The sequence below is a fragment of the Stegastes partitus genome, unplaced genomic scaffold (assembly GCF_000690725.1).
Source record: "Stegastes partitus isolate 25-593 unplaced genomic scaffold, Stegastes_partitus-1.0.2 Scaffold286, whole genome shotgun sequence".
Classification (NCBI taxonomy): Eukaryota; Metazoa; Chordata; class Actinopteri; family Pomacentridae; genus Stegastes; species Stegastes partitus.
This window is the reverse complement of record NW_007578017.1, coordinates 237,230-248,743: the sequence shown is the minus strand read 5'-3', so window position 1 is coordinate 248,743 and position 11,514 is coordinate 237,230. Positions and strand designations below refer to the sequence as shown.

General features: G+C 44.4%; 1 protein-coding gene across 1 annotated transcript in view; it reads left to right on the top strand.

Annotated features, from left to right (window-relative positions):
• Positions 1 to 11,514, top strand: part of lrp1bb (low density lipoprotein receptor-related protein 1Bb) — a 187,997-nt gene that overhangs the window by 47,767 nt on the left and 128,716 nt on the right. The window contains exons 8-12 of the mRNA XM_008282795.1: positions 3,546 to 3,768; positions 5,671 to 5,863; positions 6,018 to 6,161; positions 8,576 to 8,812; positions 9,309 to 9,489. Coding sequence (XP_008281017.1) covers positions 3,546 to 3,768; positions 5,671 to 5,863; positions 6,018 to 6,161; positions 8,576 to 8,812; positions 9,309 to 9,489 — 978 coding nt within the window. The remainder of the gene's footprint in view (positions 1 to 3,545; positions 3,769 to 5,670; positions 5,864 to 6,017; positions 6,162 to 8,575; positions 8,813 to 9,308; positions 9,490 to 11,514) is intronic.

Below are 11,514 nucleotides of genomic sequence, written 5' to 3'. Positions count from 1 at the left end.
ACTAAGTACATATAGCTATACATACACATCTATACATCCCTCTCATGTTACAGCCGTCTTACAAACTGCCATCTTCAAGCCTACAAATTACTGACAGAGTCAAATGAAGCAGAATAGTTATTTTTAAAAGAATAATCCTGATGAAGAATTATTTTACAGTAAAGAAACTGAGTGTGAAAGAGTTTTTACAATTACAGTCGATCTTTATTGTAAAAAAACTGCAAACCTGATAAAAGCAGCTAGAAATCAGGTATTTCTGCTGCTGCTCTATGACATGAACAGAAATGTTCTACTTCAGAACAGTCTTACAGTACATATCTATTGATTGTCAGGTCTAACAACGTCTTCAAAGTCCACATGTGCCATTTTTCACTGGTCCCGCTACAGCTCCTGGTATCATGGGGGCTCATTTCCAGAATCCAGTGCGGATCTCATTGTGGCTGCAGAGCGCACAAGCACAGCATCAGCACCGTCCTAATCCCAGACAGCCGTCATTGGTATGCCACGTGGAGGCGCACCTGTTCGGGGAGCCGGGTCCCTCGCTGACGCCGACAGTTTTCCAGAGCAGCCCGGTCTCGGGTTCAAAGGGCAGCCCATCTCTCCCCCGACTAGACTTCTGCAGATTAAGTCGGCTTCCCGTCTTCCTCTGGCTGCAGCTTGTTATCATTGGACTCTGCTGGAGATCCGTCCTCACACAGTCCCAGCAAGGCCGGCCCTCCATGTTAATGTGTGAATGTGCCGACCCGAGCAGTTCTGGTACTCCGAGAGGTTTTTACTACAGTTAAAGAACATTTCAGTTACTGCCGGTTATTTATGGAAAGGAAGACATTACGTGGCGTACAACACCTGTTTTCTGTGAGTTACACCGGCTCCCCGTGTCTCACAGAATTGATTTTCGAGCCCTTCTCATGGTTTTGAGGTGCTTAATGGTTCGGCTCCTCTGTGCATCACACATTGTCTATCATTTTGTGTCTGCGCACAAACCCCGAGGTTCTCTGCAGCGTGCCTTCTAAATGTCCCCGAAATTACCACAAAGGAAATGGAAAACGCTGCTTTTATTACGTTTGCCTCCAGGTCGTGGTGCTTCTATCAGAGAGCCGTCTGACTGGACATTTTTAGACGCCATTTAAAGATAGTCTGCTGCTGTTTTTAGCCGTCTATATGCTTTTCTCTGTTTTATTACATGTAGGATTCTTTCCATGCATGTTGGTTTAATGTATTTGCTTTACTTTGCCTGTATTTGACTCGTAGCATCATATGAATCCTGATTTAGGGTTTTATTGTGAGAGCTAATTACGCCTCTGCTTCTATCAGTCAGTGTCCAGTGAGGGGATTGTGTGTTTTTTCTTTTCTGGATTTATCTTTTAATAACCTTGGGTTTTGGGGAGTTTTGGAGTTTCTTCACCCCCAGAGGAAGCAAGTTCTCTAATCTTAATGACAAAACATTTGTGCCATCGCCTCCCAGAATGACTCACCTGAGCGTCTTCTGAGCCGGCGAGTCACAACAGAGCCGGTCAGAGCCTCCGACGCTGAACAATCATCACTAAAACCATTCATACGATGGTTTCTGATCTACCACCTCTGTTGTTGGGGTTCGGTTAGGATCACAATCACGGTTAATGGAAACCAATGCTGACTATTGGCAGGAAGTGAATGGTGAACAGCAGCTCCTAGCATCACAATGACTCCTCTGCTGAGCCAACTATTCATTCAGCTGGTCCCTAAGATGTTTGGTGGCGCCGTGCCAGCAGCACACGGCGTCCTCCTTTGCTCCTGATAGACGTGAGTCATGGTTTACATTATGTTGTGTGTTCATTAGTGTTCACTTGTTGTGGCTAATCTGTTAACAGTCACACAGTAAGTACGGGCATTACCTCACTTAATTTCACTTAACTTGGACGTGCTTGTACCTGATTGAGTATTCCATGTTGTGCTGCTTCTCCGTCCTCGCAGCACGCAGACTTTTCTTTGTTTGCTTTCCGACAGCTGCTGCAGTCATTGTTCTACTTTGCAGATTGACTTTTAATATTTGAACCGATGAAACATAAAACCGTCTGAAGCTCTTTAGATGCACAATTCTGACGCAAAAAAAGTTCCTCGCTGTCTGTTAACGCCAAACAGAACCAGAACCACGGGGGCAAACCACCGGGTGGAAAACAAACGCTGGGCTTCAGCTTCAACGTACACGTCAGGATTCTCAGTAATGTGTGAAACAATGGGCCTTGATTGCAGAGAGAAGCAGACAAAGCGAAGCTCTAATGGACATCAGAGCCGTCGCTGGAAGATTTTATCAGCTGGCAGGTTAATCTGCTCGCTAGCAAAGTGAGACACTGATAACATTAACCTGATGTTTGGTGAAGAAGTCCTTCTCTAGCTCACTGGGACAGACATGAGGATCGAGGTCAACCCGTGTAGATGAACCTGGACCAGCTGATGGGCCATGTGGGGGTGTTAGGAAGCATGAGAGGTGGACGTGGACGACACGTCATTTAGTTTTTCTTTATTTGGTCCAGTGGCTTCAGAGAAAACTTTTTAAATTTAAGTTTATTTGCATGATTAAAGCGAGCAGCCTGTTAAATAAACCCAACACATGAAGGTAAACACACGGAAGCCATCTTGTTCTGGAGGTTAAAGAGGTTATAGGTTCACTGAGGAGGCGGGACCTCAAACATGATTGGATGTAGGTGTGTCCTGATTGGCCGGTTTAAGCAGCAGCTCCTTCCCTACAGGTAGGAGTGAACTGGGAGGGCAGAGCTCGTTCATGAAGGCAGAACAATCCAAACTACTGAATGCAATTTATTAAAGGTTTTTTTTTCTCTCTCGTACTATTTTTGCTTCTTTTTCTTCCTTTTAAATTCTCGGTTTGTTTGAAAACCGCTCTCGATTTTCCAGCACAGTTTCTTGAATGAAAAATACTTTATTTATCCCAGAAGGGAAATTCAATAATTTCTTTTGGCAGCATGACGTTTGTCCTCCACATGCTTCCTGCACTCGTCCTTACAACAGAGAGACATGGAAATAATAACCGTGTGCTGTTTTATTCTACCATCATCTGGATCCTTGTCCTCTGTACCTGGGCTGGTGGTTAGATGCTTTATTGCTCGTATCACCACTTTAAACGCTTCAGGAGTAAATGCAAAGCTCAGGTACTCCAATGTCTCAAGTGGCAGGTTTGGTTTACTCAATTAAAAACACAACAGAAAGTTTGTCACACTATCAAGGACCTACACTCAGATGATTGTAGTCGTCCTAGAATCAGCCACAAAGTCTGCATTTAAAGGAAGATATTATAGTTTACATGCAAACTGTGGTCTTGTTGGATGTTTGAGTTTATTGCAGCGGCGCAGCAGCCGAGCCAAAACAATCCACAAAGGTGTACTGGAGGATAATGTACGTCTGCGTGCTGTGGTTGTGATTTACTTACTGTCATGTAAAGGAAATAGGCCTTAAAACATCTGTAGCGAGGAACGAGACTCGGCGCTCACAGCAAAGTAGACAATATCCTGTACAGCACTGAATCATCGTAACACTCCCGCCCTCTGCAGAATGCTCTTCTTCACCGACTACGGGAACGCCGCCAAGGTTGAGCGCTGCAACATGGACGGCACCAACCGGACCCGGCTGGTGGATTATAAAATCGAGCAGCCCACTGCGGTGGCGCTGGACGTGGTCAAAAAGCTGGTGTACTGGGCAGATGCCTACCTGGATTACATCGACGTGGTGGATTACCAGGGCAGGAACAGACACACCGTCATCCACGGCAGCCAGGTGAGTGTCACGTTTCACCGTAGGTAATATCCTCCTGCTTCCACAGAGTCCACATCATGAGGATCCACTGTGGACAAACATGAGTGGGAATCTGATTTCTCTTATCAGAGCTGTCGCCCTTCTCATTACATGAGGGGGGTTTCTTGGTTAATGCTCTGATTGTGGGGCGCCGTGCTTTATCACTGCAAGACAGGTGCTATATTCACGGCTTGTTGTTATAATTCACTCCTCATTTTCACAGAAAAGGTCTTTTGAAAGGGGGATAGATGGTTTATTAGGTTGAAGGAGTTGAGTCACATGTCAGGCTGTCTTCCAAATGAGCATATCAATAGGCTCTCTCCTGTAGTACACTTTTCAGGCCTTTCATCCAAAATTATGGTTATTCATTAAAAGACCCTTTCAGCCAACTTGGACTATATATTCAGCCTTTATGAGCTCGTCAGCCTTTATGAGGAAAGCAGAATATACATATCAAGTGCCTTATTGTGTATGCAGGTGTTCTCAGCTCCATGTTGTCTCGCTCATTTGCTCGTGCCCTCATTAGACGGAGGATCTTCACGTCATTGCATCTGCATTACAAACGTCTTGTCTTCTCCACACACTGTATGCGGTCTCTAATGTCACAGCCATTAGCATCTCTGGTGAGAAGCAGTTGCTTTGCTCACGGTTTTACTGACTCACACTGTTTTACATTTTACCAGGATTTTCTCATTTGAAGCTGGTCACACTTGACAGTGTGTGGTTCCCCTCATTTGGTTCCCACATAGGAAAACATGTAATTTAAAAAAAGTACTCAACTGTCTAAATATCCTTTAATTTAATTTGGGTGGGCTGAAGAGCTGTGGATTATTCTGACTTAGCCGCTGTGACTTCAGCCATTTTTTGAGTTTAGAATTTGGCCGTAAATATATTTTTTAATGCTAGCATCTATTTTACTGGAATTAGGACCAACATTCGCAAAATGAGCCTCAAAAGATCTAAAACTAGCCCATGAGAGTGTAAACTAACTCAGAAAAATTTCACTGAGGTAATAAAACGAGTCAGAAGTTGACCCATTTTCTCATCGTCTTCTATATAATCAACCAGAGGCGCCGCCCCCTGCTGGCCATCAGACAGACTGCAGGTTATTTATGAGGCTGCACTCGTCTTTTACAGACAGTTAATCCATGTTCAGGATTTCTTTCACTGAAGACGACCTTCATCTTTATTTGATGGCTGCTTTAATACCGCGTTGAGGAAAAGCAAGAATCATTTTAGCTCATTGAAATTTCTCATCTGTCAATTACCACAACCTTTTCTTTTCTATTCTCTCCTGTGAGATTAATTCTGCCTGACTTCTTCTCTCACACATATTCAGTTCAGAGAGCACAATGCATCACATGTGCTATAAGATGAAGGAACATGATATGCACACCTTTTCTGGACTGTATGTGTGAGCTCAGAAAAAGTTCCCGTGCAAAAAGTAGAGTGCTGAGGCCAAATTCCACGGAGAGAGACGGTTCAGTGGTTTGTTTGTTATTTTTTTATTTATTCTGACGCGTGTTTCTTGGTGCCCCTGATGTTAAGGTGTGGGCCAGTGAGCTTAGGTGTACTTCCTGTGAACACAGCTCATTCAGCCATGTCGCTGTGTGTGGGTGTCAGCCTGCTAAATGTAGCATGGAGGCTGTGGTGTCAGAGCCAGTGGTCTCCCAGTGGAGCCCAGCTTCTGGCCCTGTATAGGCTGCCAAATGTACAGACAGCCCCACCGCCAGCCATCTCCTGCCCCCCTCATGCTTGGTGCATTCTAACAGAGTTCTCATTCATTTATTTTTGTTGTTTTCTTTCTATTCCTTTTATGATTTTACTTGTGTTTGGCTTCACGGATGATGTAAAAAAGCACCATGGATCTTTCTTGTTTTTCAGGTGTCGTACATTTATGCATTAGCTGTGTTTGAGGACTACCTCTATGCTATCCACTCTGACCCTTCCAAAGGGAGTTCCACTGTGGAGCTGCTGCAGATGCAAAGGTTCAACATCACAGCAGAGAGCAGGACACTAGCCAGCCTGGGGAATTCGAGAGCACTCCGTGTCTACCACAAACTCGCTCAGCCGAAAGGTAAAGGACATTTCCTCCATAAGCAAACATGTGCAAGTGTGTGTCAGAATCTTCCTCCTTCTAAAGACTCACAAGCTGCAATCTGTGACGGATCAGACGGAGGACGCTTCACTGGCGTGTAGTGATTTTTTGTCCCTTCTGATTTTGTCTGCAGTCAGGAGTCATGCATGTGAAGTGGATTCATATGGAAAGCCGGGTGGATGTTCTCACATCTGCCTTCTCAGCGGCAGCTACAAGTCCAGCACCTGCCGCTGTCGCACCGGCTACAGCCTGGGCTTTGACGGGAAAGCCTGTAAAAGTTAGTACATATTTTGCCTCGGATCTAAATAAATGTCTATTTTAGTGCATGAACATTTATTCCATAAAAATGTTGCTCTGAAATGTTGGTTCTCAGTGTGACTCTGTTTTGTAGATGAAAATATTTTGCAGCCCCAGAAAAACACTCAGTTTAGAAGTTCATAATGTCAAAGTCAGTTATTAGAAAACAGGCAGATCGATGTTAATTATCAGGTAACAAACACATGCTTTAGTCTCTCAGTGGGATACTAGACCTTGGATGGAAGTGATGAGGTGTTAAATGCGGTTGAGAAAGAGATGCAAACTTTTCACCCCAAACAGTTGTTTTTTAGGTACACGAACGCTGAAAAGTTCTCCTCAAAGAAATAGTTTGATGCAAATGGGAGAAGTTTTTTCATTGTCACTCAGTCCTCGGTATTCACTTCAGTCACTGGCTCCTCCGTGAACCTCCGATTCAGAAGCATATCAATTGTGACATCAGTCAATGACTTCTCCAGTGCAGTTGGCATTCCTGTCAACTTTGTCACTACAAACAGATTCTAATCCCCTCTTCTGTACTAACATCGCCTCCTTTTCAGAGAAATACTCACAAAAAAAAAGATGTATGCGCAGGATGAGGCCTGACAATGATCAGCGAGCTGGTTTTTGGCAGATTGTTCGTGCTCTGAAAACCGTCCAAAAGTGGGAAGCTATTAAAGTTATCATTGTCCGGATGAATGAACACCAACGTCAGCTTTCTGATCAATGCCGCAGCAACAATGTGCTTCTCCCTGACATCTTTCCGTCAGACCATTAGGTTGACTGAAGATGTCAAGATAATCCATTTTTCTTCAGAAAATTTAATGGCTAGCTCATTTTTTTTTGGAAAGCTTGAACCTTTCCTTGGAGCTCAGAGAGCAGATGGAAGCTTTCATTGAACTTTGCTGTGAAGCAGCAGCTGGTGGTGGTTCTCCACAATCCAACATGTGACTGAAGCTCTACTCTGGGCACCTTCTCATCTTATTTCCTGATTTGTTTTTTCACTTGTGTTTCCATGCTAGCCGTTGTTTAGCACCTTGTGTTGGTCAGTTTGCGTCCCAACCGATTAGAAACTGTCTCTGCTGGAACTGCGAGGGCAAACTGATCTATGCAGTCGGGAGTTCTGCAGCTAGTTGCTATTCTGCTATTCCTAAAAAGCCAAAATCTGTTTTTTTGTGCTTTTATTTATTACTAGCTGGTGTTAGCATGCTTCCTGTCGGCTACCCAGGTGTCCTGACTCCAAACTAATGCCTTGAAAGGTTTTCATGTGCAATACTTTCTGTTCCTAATCAAGTCGAATCCTACTGATGCTGGAAAAGTGATTTTCTTTTACATTGCTGCTCTTGGCCATGTGCCTGTGGACTCACAGGATGTGTCGCCCATGCATAGCCCCAGACTGGCAGTGATAAAGATAAAGGCTTTTGAATACAGACCCATTTGAAAGTAGCTTTCTGCCATCGACCTGTCGCGAGCCTGATTGATTATTGCCATAATGAGGATTTAAGTTTGTCTGCATTTGTTGGCTGCTCTGATCAATTGCTGGACATTGTGTAGTTGACAATAACAGCAGAGGATCAAATTGATGACACAATTTGAGAGCCCACCACATTTCGATCGGGGTAACGAAGCATTGGGAGGCTTGGCGTGACACGTTTGATTTATTCCCCCCTCATAGATGTTCTGATGACACCAGCTATCTCTGTCTTGCTGGCGCTTTCCATCTCCCTAAGCATAATGAGATTTGGTGTTAAATGGTAGTCTTTTTTCATGCAGCAGTCACAATGGGGTTTGATATCTGGGTCTCTTGCATTGCTTAATTGTCTCCTGGGTAGTTGGTCTCTCCCTCGCAAAATGATAAATTGAAGCGAGGCATGTGTGGTCCTCACCCCCAGCATCCCGGTCTCCTGGGTAGGGGCTGAGAGCGGGGAGAGGTCTGCTTCTCTCAATGGAAGCCCTCCTTCATTCCTCCTCTCGCCGTTCCAGTGGATCCCAAAGGGTTCGAGAACATACGGTCCCCTGAGCGGCTGGCAGGCCGCCGAGGAGCTGCCTCAGCTTTCTGGGCCTTTGTGTTTGCCTTTCCACCCAGACACCATGTTATTTTAGATCAGAAGCCGTGTTCACAGCCAAGGTAAGTATTGCGATTGTCTGGTTGCTGAAGCATTTTCCTTCTCTTACTCTCAAGGCAGCTTTGTAGCAGGAGCGTGATTGAGGGAGGAGAGTATAGTCATTGGCACTGATTACTGGCTCCATTAAGGTGAATGGATGGCCCAGGCTCTGGCAAACATATAAGAACAATGTGGCGGGTAAGAGGGTTTAATGCTGGGATCAGCACTGATGAATTAGACCAATTAATTGACAATAACAGTAAAAAGGGGTCTGTCCTCTCCTGCTTTGCAGAGCCCAAAAACGATTTCTTCCTGTTCTACGGTAAGGGCCGTCCCGGGGTTATCCGAGGACTGGATATGAACATCAAGTCCAGCGATGAGCACATGGTGCCCATCGAGGACCTGGTAAACCCTCGAGCCATTGACTATCACGCGGAACTGGGACACATCTACTTTGCTGACACCACCAGTTTTCTTATTGGGCGGCAAAAAATAGATGGAAACAGCCGAGAGACAATACTCAAAGACGGTAGGTGAAAATGCTTCTTCTTTTTTCTAACTGCAGCACTTTCCCAGAATGCATTAAACTGATGCAGCAGCGTATACTAGTGACCCTCCCGTGGCTTTAGTGTTATCATACAGCCTCGTCACACATGTTTAATCTACTCAGAACACACTCGGTGTACTCTGGATCTTTACTTTATCTCAAGAGGGAACAGAACCAACAAAGACTTCTTACATTTGTTTTACCAGTCTGCCACCAGACAACTGTTCTTCATCATGGATACAGAAATCAGCTTCATTACAATACAGTTTCTTACCAAACAATGTCTTGTTGCCCAAGAGAATAAATGCACAAAGCACCAAACACAAGTGTTAGACTCCTTTAAACTAATTTATTGTCAGGTTATTCCACATGTATTGTCTTTACTTACAGACAAACCAATCAAAGAGCTCTGGTTTTCTTTATGCTCATCCTGTGTTTGGTGATTCTGACTAGCTCCGTGTTGCCGATTCTGTTGTAGAACTCGACAATGTTGAAGGGATCTCAGTGGACTGGATTGGGAATAACTTGTATTGGACCAACGATGGGTACAGGAAGACCATCAGCGTGGCCCGGCTGGAGAGAGCCTCTCAGACCAGGAAGACTCTGTTGGAGGGGAACATGTCCCACCCCCGGGCCATCGTGGTCGATCCTCTCAACAGGTCAGAAACCTCCCACACATGTGTTGCTATGATGCAGGTAGGAGCTGAAGTTAATAGAAGGACGCAGGCAATAACAAAACAGTGACAAATAAAAAACAATGTTGTGTTGCAGCCTTTCTTTTTTTTTTACTGTAATTTCTTTCCACCCTGACAGTCAATGAGAAAATCAATTATGTTGCCACTCACATCTGTAAATGTGGTTTAGAGATTTTCTCACAGAAGTAAATTAACATCGGCTGCTGTACTATCTGCTGCCTCGCTGTCGGTCTCCAGTGTGCTGCATAGAGGCTGAATTACCATCAGGTCTGAATGTACTTACATGTCGCTTAATTAACAGCGTGCTTACTGTCACTGGAGGTGCACACGCGAGCAGATTTAGTGATGGTTCTGGTTTATCTGTGGGTCACTTTAGGTTTGGACTGAACAGAATTTGTGTAAATGCAGTTTGTTTGTGGGTTTGTCTGCTTTTTGTTCTGTTGTTCACAAAAAAGTTTCATGAAATTGACACAAAAACAAGACATTACCAGGATATTATAGGCTAATATTTAACTGTACAATTTAGGTTTGTGTGTTTTCATCAGATACCAGTCTTCTAAAATATTTAATTGTTTTTTTTTTACCACCAGATTTTGTGCTCAACTGTTCTTGTCTATGAAACAGTTGTGTGCTGTGGGACTGTGTGTGTTATTAAGGCTGCTAATGACATCTGTTCTGAGCTCTTTCTTATTATGAATATGTGCATTTTGGTTCTCGTTAGCTTCAGATGTCGCTCCGGGGAGTCGCCTGGTTTTATTCTGATTGATATCACATGACGCGCCTTTCAAGAAAAGCATGCACGTGGGGGTCATAGTCTAGAATCCCCCAGTAAACCAGTATGGGTAACCACGGTTAACCAGTTTGATTCCCTGGAGTTCTCATCGATCATCTCCTCAGCTGCAATGTGCAGCCTCACAGACTATATGGTGAAGCCCAGCCAGAAGAGATGGTCATTAACATATAGCGTTGATGCTGCAAAACTCAAATTCATTGAGTGTCTTAAGGATCTTGAGGATTAACACTTTAAGGCTTAAATCGCATTAACGCTCACCAAATCCATAGCAGTCAGAGATTAGTTTTCAAGCCTCCAGGGATTGTTCCAAACATTTTGCCGTCCACAGCTGTTTCACTGGAGGATCATGCACCAAACCAAAAATCAAAACCTACACGTTTTTATCATAGCATTCATAGATTTATTGTTTTTTGCCCTTTGTCTCCGACACGTACCTTAAAACCTGGACCAGTCTGCCATTTGGCTTTTCTTTCTCGCGCCGGGTCCCGTCCTCCATCCTAACGACGACACTGATGCCGGCGTTAGTACACGAGTCACATACGTGTCGCTGTGGTGCTGGATGTGGAGGCAAAGTGACATTTATCACAGTGATGAAAACACGCTGATTCTGAAGCATTAAAGTCGAAGTCTGTGCCTTGTGTACAGAATAGAAATATACGTGTAACGACATCGCAGCCTTTAATTCCTGATCCTAATGAGGAAGTGGCATTGTGGCTTTTGTTCAGACTTCAGTCCTGACAGATGCACTGCAGCAGCCATGGGGGTGGCAAAATATCCTGTCACTTTTTTTTGTGTGAGGATTAATAAGTTTTAGTCCAACCCTCCCACCGACAGCACAAATTATTAGAAGGAGCTACTTCTGGGGCTTGTGAGCGAGCGTTGGGCCTGAACCCAGCTGTCCTCTGATCTCTATCTGCTCTGCTGGAAGGGTTTCTTCAGGTGAAATAGATGCGCCTCTCCAACAGTCTCCTTCACTGCGTCCTCGAGACCTTATTTTCTGCTCTGTTTGCCACCTCCAGTCTGTGTTGACATGATAAGGACTACCAGTGTCAACTTAATAATGTCACACCTCTCCAATTTGCTGCATTAGGATTCTCGTACACAAAGTCCATACACAAATAAAATGTGTGTGATACTCGGCCTCGGCTGACTCCTGATGCCTGAGTTGTGGTTCTGTACAGTACGTGTCGTCACTG